General features: G+C 45.5%; 1 protein-coding gene across 1 annotated transcript in view; it reads left to right on the top strand.

The window, feature by feature from the left end:
• Positions 1–23,089, top strand: part of FAM20A (FAM20A golgi associated secretory pathway pseudokinase) — a 43,242-nt gene that overhangs the window by 4,668 nt on the left and 15,485 nt on the right. The window contains exons 2-6 of the mRNA XM_044449576.1: positions 12,345–12,526; positions 15,580–15,630; positions 17,789–17,867; positions 19,090–19,182; positions 22,914–23,029. Of these exons, the coding sequence (XP_044305511.1) occupies positions 12,345–12,526; positions 15,580–15,630; positions 17,789–17,867; positions 19,090–19,182; positions 22,914–23,029 (521 nt within the window). The remainder of the gene's footprint in view (positions 1–12,344; positions 12,527–15,579; positions 15,631–17,788; positions 17,868–19,089; positions 19,183–22,913; positions 23,030–23,089) is intronic.

Here is a 23,089-nt window from a genome sequence, read left to right as displayed (position 1 = left end):
GAAGTCCTTCTTCACAAAGTACATACTTGGCAAAGTATGGAATTCACTTCCACAAGATGTAGTGATGGGCAGTCAGTTGGCCATTGTGTGAACAGGATGCTGGACTAAATGGGCCTTTCATCTGATCCAGCAGGGCTCTTCTTGTATTCCTCTGTTGAGGAAAATTTGTTCTGTACATGCTCAGGAGCACTTTGATCTAGCTTTCCTTTATAAGTTTCAGAGCTACCCATCACTCCTGTACATTACAGCCAAAACTGAAGGCTGTGGACTCAGCATAATGCCTCTGGACATGTTTTTTAAGCCAACCATTTCAGAAAGAGAAGAGGGAGCGTGCTGGCAAGGGTTTGCACTAGCTGATGCCTGGAGCAACTCTGAAAAGGTTTTGTAGGAGAAGAAAAGAGGGGAGTGCAAGCTGGAAGAGGCGAGGCAAAAGTTAAATGAGACCATGGGAAAGAAATGAATGTTGGAGAGAAAATGTCCTGGAGATCTTTGAAATTAGCCAATTAGGTCGCTGTCATACAGCAACCAGCTAGCCAGTGAGTGCAGATTGTTTGCAGCTGACTGATGGATTGCCTTCTGTGTCCAAAGCTTCCTGATTTCTTGTTTTTCCAAATGCTAACTGAAGCTTGTCAGAATCTGCACTATTTTGAGTTCAGTCTAAAGGAAGCCCTGCAACAAAAGGGACTCATTAGCAGTCTTTAACTAGTAACCGATGAACAAGCATAGAAAAACTAGCCATGGCACACTGGAAGAGGTTTTTGTGCTGGGGTATCCCACTGAAAACAGCTCTGTATATTTAGACTAACTAATGGAAGTCTCTTGGCCAGTCTGACACAGGATTGTTTCCAAAGTCTTGATTTCTTCACCAGTTGTTGCAACGCATTAATTCTACACTTGGCTCCTGTGCAATCAAAAGCTATACATCCTCCAAGGGGAAGTACACTTGAGGCACACTTTACCATATTAAATGCTCTCTGACTTACTATGAAATACTGTTTGATAGAGGACTGACACCTCAATCTTTTCTAATACTGGCACTCTAACAGTTGGGTGACGGGAGGAGGTCCATCAGGTGCAGGTTGTAGCACAGCAATTACACAGGGGCTATGCCCATGGAATTTCCTTCTGTCACATAACAGTTCAAAATATCCAACCTCTGCCAGCAAAAATGAGTACAGCCACATTTTGAGTGAGCTAATGATTGGATGAACTAAAATTCAAGGGAGAGAGATGGTTGTAGAATCCTGTAAACAATTAAAGCTTTTCCCTAGTATAAATAAAAATGTGGTGGGGAAAACATTGTTTGCAGAATATCTTTGGGAACATGGAAGCTCTGCCAGGGGAAAAAAAAATGTTGGCAATTTTACCTGCGACCTAGATTACTCATAATTTATTCCAGGACATCCAGGCAAGGGAAAAAAATCCCTGTACAAATAACTGAATGAAACAAAGCATAGAAATCATGAAGTTACAGAGGACAAAAGGCCAGACATGAAAGACTATAATTGAATGTGGAAAATGGATTGATTTTGAATCTGACGTTTGAGCTGAGGCTCTTCACCACTTATCCTAATAGGTTTGATCTGAGGGTTTGGGGTCCAATCCTGTGGATATAGACCCTGTCTCAAAAGGCTGGAGCTCAAGCTCTGACATCAGAAATGTGATCTGTGGTTGAAACTCAGATGCCAATCCAGGCACAACCGCACAGTGGGTGCAGTTCCTCCATGCAAGGTCTGAAGATGGACCTCATTCACCACTGAAGATTTGTGCATGTTTGGAGGTACAAGGAGGGCGATGTGATGGGCCACCACACTGCAATGTATCTGGTGGCATCTCAGCCTCTCCTATTTGTATGCCTGAGGAAAAAAAACTTCTACGGCTTAGAAATCGTGCAGGTCAGGAGAGACATGGAAGTGACCTCCATGGCTTGCCCATAATCCTCCGAGTTCAGAGGCTGCCACACTGGATTATGCTGTCTGTGCTCTTTTTAAGAAGAAGTATCGTTCTGAAAGGATGTCCCAGAAATTAGGCTCCTTTATCTATTAATAGTTACACAGGAGGGAATTGTGGCTGGTCAGTTTGTTGTGCAGGAGTCAGAAAAGATACATGGGCTGAAATTCTCCCTTCTATGCACTGTTGAAAGGTATAGGAGTCCCATGTCCCACTCCTTTGCAACCTGGCAAATGAAATACAAAAATTCATCCCGAAGCACTAAAATGCTAACAAGAGGATCTCCCTAGTGATGCAAAAGCAATTTCCAGCATTCAGGTTGCCCTAAAATAGACTGAGACCAATAGACTTTACCCAGGGATGTGTTTTCATTTTCATATCATTCTGGAGTTTGCACACGGTTCATCCGGCACGGTGCTCGAAGTGCAGTCAATGCTGTACTTAATCACAATAAGAGTGAGTGAAATATTCAAGGCTGGCTAAGTAGCAAGTGTTTAAGCAGCATGAGTTTATGCCAGAGTTCCTGCAAATGGGTATTGATTTAGAAGTTGCAGAAGTACCAGTCTAAGCCAAGTTGTGGCTGCCATTACACGAGCACATGGCAGATAGCTGCAGACCGCAAGGCTGATGGCGAGTGTGAACAGGTATTACAGCAGACCTCTGAATCTCTCAGGGTCCCAGTTAAAGTATGTGTGTGTGTGGTCTGGACTGCCTGTGATTCATGGTTTGATTTGGTTGCAAAGGTACGCTTTTTATATTTTATATTAGGACAGACTGCCTCTGCCTCGTACCAAGTCAGCCGAGTTTACCTGCTTTGACTGGCAACAGTTCCCCAGGGAGTCACATAGCACGATTCACATAGCACAGGAATTCACATTCACATCCCTCATTGCCTGATCTGTTTTAACTGGAATTGCAGGGATTGCACCCAGAACCTTCTGCATGCAGAGCTGGTGCTCTATTGCTGAGCTGTGACCCCTCCCCAAAATATATTTGACCTTCTTCCACAAAAAGCTAGGGGATAGAGAAGGGGCAGGAGAGAGAGAGACTTTGCCCCACCTCAGGGACACACAACCCGCCCCCCCCCAACAAAATTACACATGAGCCAATATAGCCCCTTCACTCAAAATGTTCTTTACCTGATATTATAAATGAACTCGTGGAGACTGATTTAATGCTGAAGTTGATTGGTGGGAGAATCAGGACAGATAAAAAGAAGTCCATCTTCACAAAGTGCGTAGTTAATTATGGAATTCAATTGCACAAGACATTGTGATGGCCAGCAATTTAGGTAGCTGTAAAAGGGGATTGGACAACTGCCCAAACCACTCAGACATTAAAATTAAAACCAAGTGTTGGAGGGATAGCAAACAGGTGAATGTATGAACTTGATCCCCAAGCCTCAAATGTGGAGAGTTTATGCACAGCAAGGTATAGGAACAAATCTCTGGCTTATGTATACCCCTCACTTTCAGAATTTCAGAATTCTGCTCCAGTGCTTTGGGTGGAAGAATGTGCTCTCACCATTGCACAGAACTGGGATTCAGTCCTGCAGTATATTCTCTGCGCGGTGGCGATGGGACACATAAGAGGCCAAGGCTTACAAACACTCCCCGGGCTACTGCATGAGGAGTCCCTATATTGGCTTGGTGCCTGGCAACTAAGATACTATAAAAGGAGTGAGTAAGGTGATCCCATAGATTTCTGAATTTCAGGCATTCCATACCACCAATGATTCACCCTCCCAAGTCTGTTAAACAAAGCGCTTGGAATAAGTGTCCACAGTTTCAGCAACTGGACAATATATGTGGAGCACATTCAAATTCCAGTGCTGGGACAGACATTCCTTAAACAAGTAGCCCTGGGAATGCCATAGTAGGAATTAGATTTCATAGGGTGGCATTTTACATCACTGCTCGCAAAAGGAAAAAATAGCGGGTGAGAGAGCTTGTCATGATGCTTAACCCTGGCACTTAGCAGAAACATCAAATCACAGCATTGAAAGAGACCTTGAAGATTACCTAGTCCAGCTGGCTGCACAAGATGAAATAAAAACTTATTGTACCCAGACTCCAACCACCCTGGGAAACAGGACTGTGCATGTTTTCTGTCTGCTGCAGTTTATCTGCCCTTTGCTACTTGTCCTTTTTAAAATAAAAACTTTGCTTGTTTACTACCACAATTGCATCGGTGCTCTCCGGACAAGCCATTTGCCCTTGCATTGACTTAGCATTGCATCTTATGATGGGAAGACAGAGACAGTATTGATTATTCTACAGCCATTTTCAAGTGCAAGTATATGGTACTCATAAATACAGGGACCATTCTGCAGGTTGCGCTGACACTAAATTTGACTCTGCTTTGGTGTCAAAATGCAAATGAATCCAAGGGAAACAGAGCAATTTCCTTAGAAACAAAACAAAACCAGAATTCTTCCCCTATTGAGTCCAGTTCATTTAATGATTTAGGGGTGACATTTGGGGACATTTTAATTCATTTCACAGGTAGGAAGTCAAGGGCGAAAAGCTGGCCTCAGATATAGGGTAATGAAACTGTAGCTTAAAAATATTCAAAAGAGGATATGAAAGAGAAGGAGAGACCAACAGGACACAGAAAATTTTAGATGGCGCTCCAGAAGGGTAGCTGGAGACAAACTGCCAAATGAAAATGATGTCTAGATCAGTAGGATGAAGGTAAAGCAATCAGGTGACCCTCCAGTCCATGTACAGTTGGACATTTATATCAGGAAGTGATTTCAAACGGAGCTGAGTTAAAAGTCTCACTTCTGAAAATGGCCAACGGTTACTTCTGCAGTTGCCCATGGGTGAACTTCCACAATTTTGTGTCATGCCAAAAATAAGAGTTGTAAATTTCCCCTTTCCTACTTTTGCTAGCAGGGGAGAAATTGGCAGAGTTCAGTCCATGCTTGAGCAAAGGGAAAAGAAATGAAAAATGTGCTCTGGAGTGTACATCCAGCCCACCGAAGACGGGGAAAGAGAGGCAAAGAATGCACAGGGATCCTTTGCTGAGCCGAGGCGGCCCTCCTATGTATCCAGGCGCCCCCTACTCTCTGCCTCTGAACCTGCATCCTAGAGCCGCCTGATGCAGTGCCCTTGTCCTTGCGAAAGGACCTCTCTGCTGGGATGCTCTTTGCAAGATCATGTGGATGAGAGTGCAAGGCTATGACGTCCATTGATGCACCGTGGTAGAATTAAGGGTGCCATTTGATGTGCATATTTCGCTCTTGAAATAAACAGGTATAGGGCTGAACTGACATCCTTTCAAAGCAAAGTGGGTCACGTCTACAGTGAAGGCTGATGCATCTCTACCAAGAAGTAAGTCCCACAGTCTCCAGTGGGGTTCACCCTCAAAATGAAATAGATGAGCTTGCAGCCCACATCAATTGGAAGTATTTGGGTTGATTCATTAAAGATGGAGGCCTAATTAAATGAGGCATGGTGCTCACACCAGCCCCTTTCATTTGCCCATCAGGGCTCACTTTTGGTGCTTTTTGGCTCTCCCGGCCCAGCTAGAAGAAAACCAAACTCTGCTATAATGAGGACCCGTGTACAAGGAGTGTGTTGGTCTTGTGAGTGGTACAGGGTGTGAAGTTCCCACTTGCCACACACCCGACTTTGCCAGAGTAGAAAGAAGAGGGTCAAGAGAGGTTTCTGGCCACATGCGCCATTCCCAGTCTTTCCTTTCAGAGCTTGGGAAGACCAGGCTGTCTTGCTCGCCAAATGCCTTTTGTTCCTTATACTGAGCCAGGTCCATGACCTACCTAACGCCCTATTGCTGACACACGCTGGCAGCAGCTGCCTAGGTTTTCAGGCAGACATCTTCCAGCCATTCATGAAAATGCTAGGGTTTGAACCTGGGACTTCCTTCCTGCAAAGTGTGTGCCCTCCCATTGAGCAGTGGCTTGTTTGTGTGTGAATGTTTGCCCACTTTTGCTCCGGAGCATGGCCCCATCTGACTGCAGTCCTACACAGTGGAGGAGTGCAGCCTCTGAGAGCTTGCTCCTGGAGGAATGTCCTCTTTGGGTTCAAAAGAGTTCCATCATGGGGGAGCCAATTGCATCTGGTTGAAACAAGGTGCTACGGATGGTGAATATCTGTGTGATCTTGTTCTCCTGTTCCTTATCAGACAGAACTGGTATGTACAGAGGAAGTGTACCTCTCACTTCTGTCTGTATAAGTCTGGCGTTGCTCTCTAGTGAAAGAACAAAATATGGCTTTATAGTGTGATGTACTATTACAATCTAGGTTCATTAGAAACCTAGAATATATCCCTATGCAAGTATAATCAGTTAATCACTATGTTTCTGAAATTAATCAGCCACACGTTTTAACTAAGTAACAGCCTTGCATATAAGTCACACTCATATGTTTTGCATTTCCAGTATCTATAATGCAAATACTCCAAAATGGACAAGTGTATATTTGATGCAAATAGATCTGTCTGCTCACTGTTGCTTTCTAAGATTCTGAACCACAGTAACATCTGCAAGTGAAACATGCCAGGATATTAAGTGAATTTATCAGCGGAAGTCATGAAAATGCCCTTATATCCTTGACAGATTCAAAGCAATCCCCAGAGTAAACAGAAGCAACGTAATTTCATTTAGATTGAATCAGTGTGTGGGGTTGTTAAGCCTCTGTGAATGGGAGTGATGTTGCACATGGCACCCTGCAAAGTGAGTGCAACACTGCTAAGGTTAGATGCTTCTGGACCTCCCTAAGCCTGTAAGTTCATCCGCCTTTCAGGACTGAGATGCATTAACCTCAGCTGGCTGACTCAGATGCAGTGTCTCTGCTGTTACTTTGCGTCTGTTAAGCTTTCATGCTCGCCTTGCAAAGCAGTGTCTTTCCCACACATATTCATTGCATCATCATCACTGTGCTTCATCCATCTGACAAAGTAGGTGCTAATCTATGAAAGCCTATAGAACAATTCCTGGGTTCACCTCAGGTGATCTTGCAAGGAAGTCAAGTACACAGGAAGCAGAAAGCTTGTTTGCTAGAAGAGTTGTGCTCCCAGGAAGGTGTTGCGATTGTGATTCTGATTGCAACAAAGCGTGTGGTCCTCAGTTGCTGCTTTTTTGCTGCCGCCATGGCCAATTTAGCAGACAGTGAGCAGGGACCACCAAAAGGGCTGTAGAGATTCACACGTGGGCTACATGCCACGTGCTGCCTCAGAGCTGGTGTTCAGCAATGGCCTACTAGGCTGGGAGGGATGTTCTCTTTGAATCTTCTGGATCTTCTCTTTGAAGCCCCAGATCTCCAGGAGACCATCTGCCCCAGCATCCTGCTGCCCATGGGCACTTGCTAAGATAAAGGTGCGGGAGCCCCGATGTTCCATCCTGCATCAGATCCCCAAATAAGTAGCTTTTTGTCCACGTGTGTTTCACCTCCTGTTGCCTTCCATCTGACTTTTTCTGCCTCAGGTCTTTTTCTGAAGCCAAATTTCTCCCCTGTGCATACCTTTCTTTTCACAAATACGTGAGTCCTTAAAACACACAGAGAGCCTTTGTAAATTAGCACATGCAAACTGCACACTTCTTCTCAGCCTGACCCCTATATCTTTTTGTTACCTAGCGCCGCCCCCACATGGCTTATCCTGGATCCTGGGAGACACAAATTCCTCATCAACCCCAACTGACCATGACCGGCTAGCTCTGTTTAGAGTGCATACAGAACCAAAGGTGCATAGGTTGGTCTTACTCGCTGAAGTCCCACTGCTTTCAACACCTCTAAGAGCCCTGCTGGATGCAGCCGAGGGTCCCTTTCGGCCGACATTCTGTTCTCCAGCCTCGCTGCCCCCAGGATAGCATAAGCAGGACGTGAGTGCAAAAGCAGCCTTCTGTCCAACTGGTGTCGCTCAGAGTATGGCTATGTCGGGATCAATCCAGTGCAGATTGGAGTTCTGCACTGTTTCCCTTACTTGTGTTCATTGGGTTTTTGCTCCCCAGGCAACCCAGCCATTCAGTAGGTGGATACTTCCACCTCCCAGGCAAAGGGATCTTTCAGTCTTCTCTGAAAGATGCCAGTTTCAAGGATATCTCATTTCAATGAGCATTCAAATAAGCATACATGCAAATGCACCAGGAGGAATTTGAACGGTCTGCATTTCAGTGACCTTGATCTCTCAGAAGAATTGGGAGCTGAATGCTTCCTGCAGAAGACGGCATCTTAGACAGCCAGCAAGGCTCCTGTAGCCTGAGACAAGCTGCAGTTCAGCATGTACGTGCCCTCCAAATGTTCTCCACAGAAAAACTGGGTGGGCTCACACAGCACAATAAACTTATAAACGAAGATGGCTTGCCATGTTGTCTGAACCCATCCAGCATTTGGATCACACCTGGTAACCCAGCGGAGCCCTTTGGACGGCATTTCCAATGAGCTCTCTTGCAGGCACCAAATATTTTCAGCGCTTCCATCAGGAAGCTAGGCATTGATTGCAGGATGTAGAAATCAGCTGGAGAAGCTCATAAAATGCAAAAAGGGGATAAAGAGGGATGTTGATCTGTTGTTGTGGTTGTTGTTATGCTTCCTCTCACATTCAGCAACAGACCCCAGAACTTATTTTAATCCCTTAATGAGCAGCTGCACCACTTATCGTATTCTTCAGCACCACAGGACCTATTGGATAAAGCATCTGAGCAAAGCATTATTGTTTTGTGTCAGCACAGCAATTTTCAAACTTTCTGCCTTCGGGAAATATTGTTGCTTTTTCATTTCTATATTGCCCAATAGCCAAAGCTCTCGGTAGTCTGCAGTGATTCATACAACACATGCGGTATACATAAGAAAATACTGATGCAATGAAATACAATATAAAATTCTAAAGCAACATTTAAAACAGTTTTCAAAAATTCAGTAAAACCTAAACCTGCTAAAATGGCAAACTTTTCCCATCATATGCTGCTAAATGCCTGGGAGCAGAGGGCAGGCTTAACTTTGGGCTGGTGCTGAAAAGGTGGCAAAGTTGGTGCTGGGTGGAACTCCGTGAGTTCACCCAGAGGCTGGCGGCTCCCTTCTCCATTGCTCTCTTCCAGGCATGCCTTGGAGATGTCACTTTGAGGAAGGCTTCAGCTGAAGGGGGTAGTGGGACAGGTGTTCCCGCAGGTGTTGTTGTTCCAAGCTGTGCGGGGCTTTATAGGTGAACATCTGCTCCTCACCTTGAAGGGTAGTCAGTACAAAGGAGCCACAATTGCCCAGAATTCACAGGTTGCAAATGGACCATTTTTGCAAACTACAGATACACATTAAAATATGTATTTTGGAGAAAAGGATGTTATTAATGTACTACATTAAGAAAGTTAAATTAGGAAAAAGATCTGCATAGTAGACAAAAGCTCAGGCAAAAATGTATGTGTTAGGAGAAATGTATAAAACATGTATGAACTGTCATGTTAATTTTAAAAAAATCCCCAAATTTGGCACAAACTGAACTTAAGAGTAGATAAATTCTTAAAGTTTGAAGCTGATTGACTTAAAATTAGAAAAACAAGAAACCAAGACTGACAGATTCATCCATTGCTAGGAAGTTGACACATAAACCATGAGGTTTACCATGAGATACTCTGAAAGAACAAAATTGTACTCCTCCAGAGTTTCATCCTTCCATTTCCTTTGTCCTCTGCATTAATTCTCAGAAAACTGCCCATTAGAACCCAAGCAAAACTTTCTTGTTCATTTCAACAGTCTCATGTCTTGTGTAATTTTGTCTGGCAAGACTCAGAAGATGGCGAATGAGGTCGACATGAAAAATGGTCTGGTTGGTTTGACAGCTGAAGCAAACAGAAAGGCACCATATAATTTAGGCCATTTTAGTTTGTCAATACTATGTTGCCTGTTTGGCAAGTCAGGCCATGTGTTAGTGCTTTGTCAATATATTCCTATTATGCTTCTGACAGCGCAAGAACTATGGGGCCAAATCCACAATACAAAAATAAACTGAGCATCTCCATTGCGTTGTTGACGACGTGCTGCTATTTGCATGTGCTACTTGGAATGACAGCCATTATTAGATCCTATATATTGTGGAAAGCATGGGACACACTCCCTGTTAAGGAAAGGGAAAGAAAGGCAATGGTCCTCCTTCCCCTGGGTTCCATGGAGCCAGAGTTTAGCCCTGGACAAAGTGGCTGAGAGTATTCATGTGCATGTGCAGAGTGATTTCCCCTCACTTCTCAAGTGATCACAATGACTCTGCCTCCCCCCCCCCACACACACACACAAACACATCTGGAATGAAGGAACAGAGTTTCTGGTTAACCTACTGGATAGGCTGGAGACCAGTGCCATTCTCGGTTCAGCAGCGTTATTTGTGAATGCTGCTTTGTGGATGAGATTTACTCAAGTGGAGCTCCAACACAGACATGCACATGATAGGCATGTCATGAGCAAAGCTGGCTGGAGCCAGGGGTCAGACTAGATGGCCCAGGAGACCCCTTCTGACTCGCTCTGTTTCTATATTTCTAAACAAGTCCAATTTCTTTGGCCATAAAATAATACTGGATCTTCTTGGACAAAACAAATCACTGTTCATCACCCAAGTGTAGGGGTACAGTCAGTGAGTGTGCTAAATGTTTTTTATTTATTATTAAATTTATATTCCTCATTAGTGGCCCAAAGACTCTCTAAACAGATTACAATAATATATAAATATACCACAGCAGCCTTCCACAACCTGGTGGCGATGCCATAGTCTCACGTGACTCTGTCATCACTGTATTATCAAACAACCTCAACATAGGCTTTCTCCATTCCATGTTTGAGGAACAATATGAGCAACGTTGCATTTTCAATATGACTTGTGCATTTACGAACATTGGTGGACCCGAGTGTGCAATTTCTAGATATATATCTTTATAAGAGGTTGGCAAGTTATTATGGTCTGAAAAGATCCGGTGTCCCATGATGGTTCACTACTCGTCGAAACCACAAAGTATCCTGCAGCATTGCATATGAAAATGTTCAAGACCTTTCTCAGCCTCAGAACTGGAGAGCCTCAGCATCTCCTTACCACACAAAGCAGATTCGGGCTTTTCCAGATGTAATTTTGCCCGGCATTTGTTTATACAGGAAATGCCGGTTTTCCTCATCCTGTTTGTCTTATGGCCAGGCAACATTTCTAGTAAGCATACAGAAAGTGCATTGTCCTGCAAGGGCAGTTGAGAGGGCAGCCGGCGGATTTGGAGACTGGCACAACTCTGTTCTGCTGAGCTTAAACTTGATTACCCCGACTGATAAAGCAGACTTCTAGGAACTGCCGCTGCTGCCAGCAATTGGCAATTATAATTAAAATTGCCAAGCAAAGATAGAAGAGTACAGATCTTGGCAGCAAATGCAATAATTTCTCAGGTCTGGAGCCCAGCCTGCCAGTATAATGTCTGCTTGGCCACTGACATCTAGGCCCTCTTGTGACCACTGCTCAGCCAGAGCAACACATACCCCGAGAGAGCTTTCGCTTGCACAGCCTCTCTCTCCCTTTGCGGTCACTACCAAATTTGTTGCCAAAATTCAGCAATGCAGAAACAGAAAAAGGCAAAGATTGCTCTTTAAAATTTGGAGGGATTTCAATACATTGGGTCACTATTAAAGATGATGTGCAGATTTGGTGCTGTGATAGAAATGGAAGGGGCTGTGGCCCCAGTTCCCATTAGCCCAAGCCAGCATAGCCAATGATGAAGGCAGATGAGGAAGGGCACTGGTTCTCTGCCCCTCCTTTATGTGAGTAGCCGCTGTCTGTAGAAATCGGGAGAAGACAGACGCAGCACATTTCATCCTGGGCCAGGCAGTCAATGGGGTCTCTTGGGTAGGGTCATTGTCAGCCTAGTCAAGCCATCCACCCTACAAAGCTGAAACCTGGAATTGCACCAGGACAATGCACAGTTCACACAACCAAAGAAGCCTGCTTCGGTTTGCAACCTGCCACCGTGATCCTGCTGCTCTCCGCTCTGCCCTGACATTCACGTTGCCTTGTTACAGGCAGCATGCAGTGCTGCTTGTATACTAGCAGAACCTACCAGTAGTGTTTCCCAAAGCAGCTAGAAACAGAATACTGGCCCACCCCATTCCAAAAGTGTGCATTTCAGCTCATCTCTAGGATCACTTTAGAAAACGCTTGTTTCCTGCTGCACCAGCAGCAGGTCTTGCTGATGCCGTGCAACCCTTGGAGGGGCTGGAACAGTTTTTGACGCTGCCCCTCATGAAGAGTGAGATCTTTGTCTCTCCTCATTTCGGGCACTGCCCCCAGGAAGTGCGTCACTCTGGTGCGAGCGAGCCTTACGAATGATGGCCGCCACTCACACTGAACGACTCGAGGGGAAGGAATTCAGCGCATGCCCTTTGGAAGAACTGAGACCTTCTTTGCCATGTCTGTTTCAGGAGACACAAGATTTACAGGGAGGAGCGCAATCTGACTTTGGGCTCAGCGATGCAGCTCGAGCAGGAAGCAAGCTGGCTCCAGTTCCACCTGGGCATCGACCGCCACGCCTTGTACCCTCGATCCAGTCCTGCCATTGACCAGCTCCTCCTGGATACGCAAAATTTTGACACCATCAGTGCAGGTAAGTTGATTTCCTGAATAGGCTTTCCCAGGAGCCACGGCTGTTCTTGAACTGTAAACATAGAAGCAGGTCGCTGGGAGGCTGCAAGTGGGACTAGTGATTCACAGTCTATTCACTGCACCTTCAGAAGCCTCTCCCAGTCTATACAGACCTAAGAAGAGACCTGCTGGATGAGACGGCAGGTCCGCATAGCCCAGCATCCTGTGTCCGCAGCAGCTGCCCATGGAAAATGCATTAGCAGGACACGAGTGCAGCACCAGCCTCCCACCCAAGTTCCCAGCAGCTGCTGCACGTCGGCACGCTGCCAAGCCCTCTCTCATCCCCTGCTCTCTAGCACGGCCATTTACTCCTTTCCAAAAAGTAGGAATTGCATCCCGCAAGAAGAGGACAAGAGAAGATGCCAGTTTGTCTTACCTTTGGGTAAGCAAATGTGTGTGTGTAGGTTCAAATTTGGAAGGAACAACTCTAATTTAAATAGAAATGCGTATCCCTATAGTGGAAAAGAAAGACTCAGTGACCTGTGGACTTGCTTGCTCTGCTGTCCAAGGGGAAAGTGTTGTTGGGCCAGTTTGAGGCCACTGCCCTCCCTTCTTACGATTCTTCATCAGAAGGCTGTGCTTGAACTAGCCAGCCCTCCAACCAGAGAACTGTCATCTATAAAGCAGGACACTTGGCTTCCCTACTGCTCACTTTCAGTAAAAGGGGCTTAACATGCAAACAGAAAGTGTTAGGTGAAGGTTAAAGAGCCCTTCAGAGCTCCAACAGCTCTTTGCCTGTCCACATGAGAGTCTGTGGCAGCAATTGCATTATTACAAAAATGTCAACACAAGTCGAATGTGGAAAACAAAGCATGGGCGGGTAACACAGAGAGCACTGGAATGACTACAGGGTCGTCTGGTGTGACACCTGAGAAAAGGGCTATGGGGGAAGCAGCCTTAAAAGGGGACCCATTGACTTCTCAGTCACTCAGGCATTTACTGGAACATCGGTTGGTGTTCTGTTGGCTTTGTTAACAGAGACATGTACTTCCAGCTGTTCCTGCTGCGGCAGCCCGGGCATTACCCAGGATCGACTTCCCAGCTGCATGTTCTCTCCTGATGGTCTTTACATGGGCAGGCCTGCCCAGGCCAGTGGCAGGCACAAGCCCAAACATGAAACGCACGTGCAAAAATCCTTCAGCCATCCTGTCCTTACCATCTGTTCTGCCCATGGAGTTTGCTAAGAACACAGTTTATAATTTGCACACCACTTGCAAGCAAATCGTGTAACAGGAATATGACATTTTTGATGGGGATGTGGCTGCTGCTGCTTCCCTATCTTGTGATGCAGGAGTAGCTGCTGTGGGAGATTTGTAAAGGACACCACAAATGCAACAGCGTGGGCACAGCATCCTTTACAAGGGAAAGCTTCCAGATAGGCCATCATGGTTCCATAACCCAGCCTTTATTGCACAGAACACATGAAAGACCAGGAGGATAAATTTGAGTGCAGCATGTCCAGTTAATGAAATCCAGCATGCACATCCAGCCTCAGTAATAGCCCAGGCGCTGCAATGCGGAGCTGCTCACCTGATTTCATCCCCTTTTGCCTTATTCCCTTCTCAGAAGACTGGCAAGTCCCAGCCACAATGCGGTGGAAGGCCAGTGCTGCTACTACACTTGGAAAACAACCCAAGAGTGCGTGCACAAAGTTACTAGTTGAATCTCACGTTAAGATGGGTCTCCCCAGTGTGCTTGGACTGCAGCTCCCATCATGCCTCAGTACTGGCTGTGCAGGCTAGGGCTGACAGGAGCTGCAGTGCAACATCTGGAGGATCACCTGTCCCCCATCCCCCAACAAGAAGGGGATCTTGACTCTCAGAGAGGCAGAGAGGAAGAGCTGCTTCCAGGCACAACTGGCAGCCCTGAGCTAAACAGGCCAATGGGCAGCTTGCCATGTTCATGTTCCCTGGGAATGAGGACCATGAGTAGAGGAATGCCATGAAGAGCTGCAGTTGGCGGGGGAGGGAGAAAGGAATGCAATGGCTCCACCTGACTCTCCCCACCTCTGATCATTTTCCAGGAGTCCTGATTGCTTTGGGCAGTTTCCTGCAGTTGCGCTCAGTTATGGTTATAAACACTTCAGTGGGTCAAAGGCAAAGGCACGAATCCCTTTGCTTTCGTTAAAAACGTTCCCACTGCCACCAAGTCCCATTTGATAATAGTGGCGAGCACATAGGCATACGAGAGGGCAAAAAAGGACGCCTGTTTGCAGCACACTTGCATGTGTTGGTTTAATTATATGGGTTTGAATTTTAAAATGCTGATTATGCTTGAAAGAGACGTGCGGCCCATCCCAGTAGAGTGTGGAGGCCCATGGCCAGCACGCAACTGGTATGTGTGCTCTGCTCAGCATCATGCCACCCACATGTTGATGGGATACAGTTCTGGCGGTTTTTTCTCTTTATAGTGGAACGGTTCTCTGTTTAGGGGCATCCTGCATGTGATGGGCTTCCATTCAACCTGAGGATGCTTTCAAATAGAAAGCAGTCCCCAGGCATCCCTTCTGGCCACTCCAAGATGCAAGGAGACGCTTCTGGCACATTTGCCAAAAGGGATTTTTAGCTCACACATACACAAACTCCCCTGCCATACCTTAAGATTATCAGAAAGTGCTTTTGAGTTACAAAACGTTTTGATCACATAACAAAGCAGACTCCTCCTCCTAAAATTCACTGCAGGGGGTGTTTTGCTTTTGGGTGCAGTTTAATCTTCAGTATATCCAAGACCTCTGAAATTTGATGGAAATTGTGATTTACAATGATTTTCTCTCACTGAAATCTCTTAGCCAAAATCTCCAGGGGCTCCCTTGGCATGAATAAAGGAGAGCTGCTGTTCTCTGATCCTCCATTTTTTCCTCAGATTATCCTGATAGTCCCTGTTCACTCTGTGAGGGTCTGAAAAGCATCGTGCCTCTTACCAGGCCAGTCACATGAATGGTACCGTGTACTACATGCACTAGACAATAGCCCTCCTCGGTGCAATGAATCTCATTGCTTTTCTTTTTCATTCCAGATTACAGCCAGGACGAGAAAGCATTGTTAGGAACCTGTGACTGCACACAGAGTAGGTGAAATGTATTTTATTTCGATTATCTTTCTTGATCGATGTGTCACGTCAGGACTTGTATTGAGAAGAATGAAGACCTTTTAACGACAGGGTCAGCTGTTACCATCACCATTATTATTGTTCCTGGGGCATATTCTAGTTTGCATTTCATGTGAGGCTAAACATTTAAGCACCACTGTACTTCTGTGATGGTGCCTTTTTCCTATCTTGTTTCACGGACATTCAAGTTTTTATTTTTGCATTTCTTTAATCCCTGTATGTACAAGTCTTTCTTGAGTTGGATCCAGAGTGCTCACTCCATGAATCACATTCCATGTGAATGGCCTTTCACAGAAGGGTCCAATGGCGGATTCCTGCAATCTTTGCCAGTGCCCCACTTGAGTCTGCCTGGTCCTGTACTCTAATCGGTACTCTATACTTCCTCTCATTCTCCTAGGGCTTTTCTTGCTTTTTGGCCAGATGTCAAAAAATAATGGATGCCTGCCTCTCCTTGCCCCTGCGCCTTTTTAGTGTATGTATGTATGCTAGTGTGGCTCGGTGGTGAGAGGGTTGGACTAGAGACCCAGGACATCCAGGTTCAAGTCCTCACTTGGCTATAAAGCTCATTGGGTGCCTGTGGGCCAGTCACAGACTCTGAGCCTGACCTTCATCACAGGGCTGTTGTGAGGATAAAATGGAGCTATATAAGCTGGCTCTCATATGGTTCCTCACAAGAGGGGGGAAAAGCCGGATAAAAAGCAGTATAATAAATATAATGACATTCTTTCCTAAACCAACCAAAGAGACAATGTGTGTGCTGTGATCTGTTCCTGATGGCTAAGTTTTAAAAAAATGCTATTCCCCACCTGTTCCATCCGAGACTTTCTCTGGTGTTTGCCCACAGGCCCACAAGGGCATAGAAATGCTAGATTTGGCAACCCCTAAAGAAGTTCAGCCATGTGCTATTGGAAATCTGCAATGCCTTCCAATAGGCCATGATGGCACTGTGCTGGGAATAGTCCTGGGGTTAGAATATCTCCTCCAGAAAAATGGAATGAGTGACAGGAGGGCTGCAGAAAGTTCAGAGCAATCATGGAAAAGAGACAGGTTGGGTAGAAATATCTAAAATAAGAAACATGAAAACCTACCCATACAGAACATTGCTTGCTTTCAGTAATAGTGCAGGTGCTAGAGCTCATTTCCCAGCCTGGCTCCTTCTGGCTCTTTTCCCCTATGGCTCCCATCATCAATTGGTCATCCTGGCAGGGCTGATGGGACACACAAGGTATAACATTCTTCCCTAAACCAATCCTGGATCCAAAACTTACACAGTCAAGAGATTACATCTCCATGCCCATAAGTATCGAATACATTTACTGAAATGCTACCAACACAATTATACTACAATTATGCAGTTTAAAATTACATGAACAGTCCAATAATGACTCATACATACATCGTTAAAACTGGTTTCTATTTCAGGCTGTACACATTTAGAAAGCCCTTTCCCAGGGTGTTTCATACTTGAAGGTCCTCATCAGTGAGAAAACAATGTACATTAAACCAAATAATGGCCTGATTGCCACATAATTGGAAATATCCAGTGGTCATTAAACTACTTAGACTCTTAGCTTTTCAGCACATCTAAATATTACTGGATGAGGGAGCACTAACATTTCTTTCCATACCAGAAATGATAAACTTCTACCCACCTCAGGTAAGCAAACAGCTGCAGCTTTAAAATATGTAAATATAGATTAGATAGAGCTTAGTTATTTGGATCTGTATTAGCACTGCAGCCAGCTCCCCCAAAGAGCTTAGATGTTGTGGGAGGCCAAAGTGACCTCCCTAGCAGGAGGCCAACCTGACGGGCTCACAAGCTTAGGGTTCTATGCAATGCTAGTCCTGCCCGGGAGAGATCCATTGACTTGAATGGGACTTATGAACATAGGATGGAACCCATGGCAAATGCATTACTTCTAGCACAGTGTATATCCCTTCACGTGCTGTTACCAAGAGGGTGTGAGAAGCAAAACAGTTCTGCTGGTTTTCTTTCTTTGCTGAGGCAACTGTTATATTCCTTATCAGGTTATTACTAAACCAAATTTTTAGAACAAAAATAAAAACCCACATTTGTTCTCAATGTGACGAGGTAAGCCTTTCTTTCGTTTCTCAGTTGTTAAGCCCAGCGGAGTACATTTGAAACTGGTTCTACGGTTCCAAGACTTTGGAAAAGCCATGTTTAAACCTATGAGGTAAGCTTGCTCCTCCTGACTATATTTAAGCTACAGGGTCAAATGGTGCAAAGGCATTTTCTGGGATCTCAACTCTGAACAGTTAGTCAATAGATTCCCACAGCTGGCCGGCTCCTTGAAGCAGCCCAACTAAGAGTCAAGCTCAACAGTCACACAATTAACTATCATCTCACAGGTTGGCACTGTGGCACCTGCAGGCACTAATGCACACCCAGAAACCTCTTTTCGGTTTCTGGTGGAGGAACCGGTGGCGGTTTCTACCATACCCTACTGCTCCTTCTTCAAGAAAATAATAATTAACACAATTTCTTACTGGCAGCCAGGTGCACTGTGAAATAGGATTCTGTTGGTACTGGAAAAATGTGCTTGAAGGAGAAGTTGAGTGTCCTGGGGCTCAGGCCCTGCATCTCCTTGCACATGGAGTTTTATGCAGGGTCTTTGTTCTTTGTCATGCTTTTCATGGCAGCCGTTTTGTGGTGGTGCCTGGGACCATTTCTCAAATGAGCAAATGTGTCCATGAAGCAAAAAGTTTTCCTAATCCTGGATAAGGTTGTTGGCTTGTTTCAAGGTAAACAGATGGCATAGGAGTCATCCAAATCAGAACCCTGGTTGAAGCAGCTGTGAGGAGCTTAAACACTTTTCCTGTGCTGCAGGCCCAATCCAGGTCAGGTCCGATTATTTGTGTTGGCAAGAAAGGTACCACTGGTAGGAGCTTTTCTCCCTGTGCAAATAGCAGGTAGTGGCTGGGCAATGAAGTAAGCTCAATCGGGGGGGGGGGGGAGTTCACCTGGGCAGGCACCTTGTAGCCCTCCAGATGTTTTGGCTTATTATTCCCATCAGCCCTAGCCAGCATAGCCAAAGGTGAGGGCTGGTAGGTCAAAACAAGTTGCCCACCCCGGCTTAAACTTTGTTCCCATCTGCACCATTACCAGGGCCACATCCTGACTCCCTTCTCCCCACTGCTGCTGCATTTATTCTGAAAAAAAGAAGTTCATGCGCTTGGCAATGGCACAAATGGTGTCACGTCTAGTTTGGCCCTAAGTCAGAGCTGGAAGAGGCTATTTCAGAATTGCTAGCTCTGGCTACCACAACAAATGGGATCAGGTCAAAGGAAGGAAACAGGGTTCCATATGTACTGTCAGCTATGTTTCTCAAACTCAAGAATGATGTCAACTGTTACTGAGAATCTCTTTTCCATTTGTAACCCCTACCTTTTCTTCAGACAGAAACGAGATGAGGAGACGCCAGAAGATTTTTTCTATTTTGTTGACTTTCAAAGACACAATGCAGAAATAGCTGCCTTCCACCTGGACAGGTAATTCCAAGTGACATGACAATTTCCTCCCTGCTTTCTTTATGGTATTGCTAGAAATAAACTTTATTATATCTCCTGATGGACCGAAAAATTGCTGCAACGGCCAAAGTCCGAGGAATGATAGGGTTTCCACAGGGCAAGAGATTGCTTGGGATCCAGGATTCAGGAAGGTGTATCCAGATTTCGGCAGTACTGCAGGACCCCCATATTCACAGGGGAGAGGCTCCAAGCTCCCCAGCAGATGTCTGAAACTGCGGATCATAGCGATCATTACATTCATGGAAGTTAGGGGTGCAGGACCCCCACAAAAGTGGAAAAATCATGACTCTCTCTAGCGTCTTCATGCCCACAGGGAGACAAATCACATGAGTGAGGCTGGCGAGTACTGAGACAAAGAGCACGGTGTCCCCAAACAAAGAGTGTAGTTCCCCAGAGATAGTAGCAATTTTTCCCTAGAGATAGTCATGGCTTTTCTACTTTCGTGGGTGTCCTGTGCCTCAAGCCGCCATGAATGTGGAGGGCCAGTGGACAACCTTGTTTAAGTAAAGGAAATAAATACATAAACAAACAGTAATGTCCCAGTGGCCTAATCCAGCATAGGGCAGTTTCCCAGCTTCTTTCCTTATACTTCTGCCAGGACAACACCTCTGTACGGACTGTGTTTGAGGTTCTTCAACTCCAGCCGGCTGGGATCATCGTACAGAACAATGTGTCTTCCGAAGGGAGCACAGGGGGAGACCCCGGGGCAGCTTCAGGTCTTTCTGTCACAGGCACCTCTGCATTCGCAGCAGAGGGATGAAAGGAAATGTAATGTGAAAATAAAAGCACACCTGCACACTGGTGACACATTCTGAGTCCCACTAGGGGGAGAAAGGGTTAATTCACCTGGCTTAGAAGGGAGGTGAGATCAGCACTCGACTGGAGAAGGAAAGAGAGAGGATATTATCCGTTTACCTGGACAGGCCAGAGGAGCTCTCATTTGCCACCAGCGCAGAAGGAGAGAGGGAATCAATTTCCCTAGAAAGTCCAAAGCATTATAAGGATGATCTGATATGTGATTGTTTTCCTTCTAAAATCCTGAGAGCTTCATCAATTCAAGATGATGGTGCTGGTGGTGTAGCGGCCACAGTATTTTAGAAGTAAGCATCTAGTATTAGTGGTAGTATTAGTAGTATTACTATTCCTGTGAGATCCCACAGCTCCCCGCACATGTAAGGCAAATCTCACCTGCTGTTGAGACGTCTTTTATAGTTCTTAGATAACATCGCCCCATAGTGCAGGTAGGCGTCGCTTTTCCTGGAACACCCTGCCTCTGGAAAAATAAGCCGACTAATCTTGAGAAGTGGATTAGCCCTGCACAGCACGTGGCAGCCTACCGTGGCATCCGTCAGTCTCCTGTTTCTGCTGCAGGCCACAGCGAATGGCTGTGTCTGGCCTGCTGTAACAGAAGGCCTGAGCTGCACCAAGCCCGTGTTTGTTCATTCGTGTTTATGTTCCACAAGGGAAAAGCGAAAAAGCCGGTTCCAGCTATCCTGGGGGCATTTTCGGAGACTTTTGTTGCCAGTATTAGTCTGCCTGGTGGTTACTGACTCACTAACCAGGAATGTTTTGTTTTGCTGACAAGACACCACCAAACCCTGAAGCTCCGTGCCATTTCTGTGGAATGAATCAGCCTTGATATTGCCCGATAGGAACCATCTTCCAGGTTTAACAGGAGAGTGCATGTCAGCAGGGCGCACCTTTATAGACTACATCAGCCTTCCCCAGTCTGATCCCTTGTGTTAGACTACAGTTCCCAGTATCCCCCAGCCAGCCCTGCTCTAAACTCTACAGAGCAAGGATTGTGCCACCTGATGTTCTCCAGATGTGCTGAAATGCAACTCTCATGCTCACTTATTGACCATGCTAGCTGGAGCTGATGGGAGTTGTAGTTCAAATGATATAGAGGCCATCCAGTTGCTTTCTTCTTCACCAGAGCATCAGGGTAACTTATTAGTGAGCATGGTCCTTGATGTAGATGATAGTTGTGGAAGTGTACAACCGTGTGGGCAACTGCAGCCATTCTGCACGTTTGCACTTAATGCTTTCAGCAGGAACATGCGGGGATGTGCTGGAACACGGACAACGGTCCTGTTGAGAGTGGTCAAAAGCACATCTCACTCAGTGGAGGTCAAATGAATGAAGACCATCTGGGAGTTGATTGATTTAGTTATGCTGACTACAGATCAAAAGAAGGAAGATTGAGTTTCAAACATACATGAGCTCTGGAGACTGGTGATAAACTATCTGAAGAGGTTCTGCCAACTTAAATATTGACAGTGACAGCAAATATTTTACTTTATGGCACAGGATTTGGACACTATCATTATCTGAGTTAGGAGACTCATGTTGAATATTTCCTTTTCTCTGTCGCATTTAGCATGCTCTGGATATATGAAGCATTTATTTCAAGGAGTGGGTTCATGCAAAGGAGAGAGTTTCTCTGCTTTTAACTGGTGTCCAGAGGTTCAGCAGATGCAAGGTGCAAAAAACTTCACACCCTTGGTGCAATTCCCTCAATTACACTACAGTTACAGAAGCCTTATGCTCCTGTGCATTTAGTCATCCTAGTTCTCATGAACATGTCTTGAATATTTGGAATAGAGGAATTTGTCTTGGTTTGAGTCACACCATTGGAACAGCTTGCTCAGTATTCTCTACATCAGCCTTCCCCAACTTAGTGCCCTCAAGGTGGGTTGGACTACAATTCCCATTGTCCCCAACCCTCATGTCATATGCTGACTGGTAGTGGCTCTAGTGGCGTGTTGCAGATAATTTCCATTCCTAACTCTTTCCATTGATCCCAGGACTGAAACTGGAAAGTTCTGTAGAGTACATACCGTGTCCCTAACCAACAAAGAAAACCATTTATTCAGAGATTTTAAACGGCAGATAATACTCCTGTCCCCAAATCTATGGCAGAAATGTGTCAGTAAATGAAAGGAAGTTGAGGATGGTTCTAAGAATATGAGTCAAGAGTCAGACATTCTTGTCTGCCTCTACCTATATTCACAGGGGAGAGTGTCCGCTCTCTTCTTACCCTAAAATCTTGTCTCAGTGAGTATTCTGGCCTCCCACCATCCACCTTTAAAAAAGAATCATGATCATTTATTCTAAAATTTCCTGACCCTGAGAACAGCTGTCTTGTCCTGCCAATAGGGAAGCTGCTGCCATTTTCCATGACACAGGGCAGGGATCTTAAGCCCGGCGTCAGAAGCAAAGCTTCTCCCCATTGCACAGGGACCAAACTCTGTGGACTGCTGGCTGCTAGGGTTACTCCAGCCCAGACTTAACTGATGAGACCACATGAGGCTACAGTGCAAGACTGGCCATTCTGCACCCTGGTCTTGGCTGGCTGTCATCCTTCCAAATTATCTACAGCTGGGAAAACCGTCACTGCCTCACCAACTATGATAAAGTAATCCGGATGATGTTATGAAGTGCAAGTGACTTGCAAAGAATTCCTTGCAGGAAACAGAACAAGGACGTTCTCCACATAGAGAATACGGAAAATGACATCATAGTGGGCAGCCCTATTTGGCCAGAGTCCTGTGCTAGAGTTTGCAAAATGAAATGGATAAGTTGACCAGATCCGGTTCAGGAAGTGTATTAAGTGGAATCTCCTTCCTATAGATTAGCAAAAGGCCTCCGCTTCTTCTATTTACTCTCATGTGTTACCCCCAACATTCCAGAATCCTGGATTTCCGGCGGGTTCCTCCTGTGGTTGGGAGAATGATTAACATCACAAAGGAAATTTGGGAGATCACCAAGAATGAAATCCTGCAAAGTGTCTTTTTTATTTCACCAGGTAAGTTTCACCTGCACTGGCCTCCAAAGTAAAGCTTTCTGTACTTTCCTGATGTTGCAG

Source organism: Varanus komodoensis, unplaced genomic scaffold (assembly GCF_004798865.1).
Source record: "Varanus komodoensis strain SLA01 unplaced genomic scaffold, ASM479886v1 scaffold59_1, whole genome shotgun sequence".
Lineage (NCBI taxonomy): Eukaryota > Metazoa > Chordata > Lepidosauria > Squamata > Varanidae > Varanus > Varanus komodoensis.
Note: the sequence above shows the minus strand (reverse complement) of the source record. Positions and strands in the feature narration are given on the sequence as shown.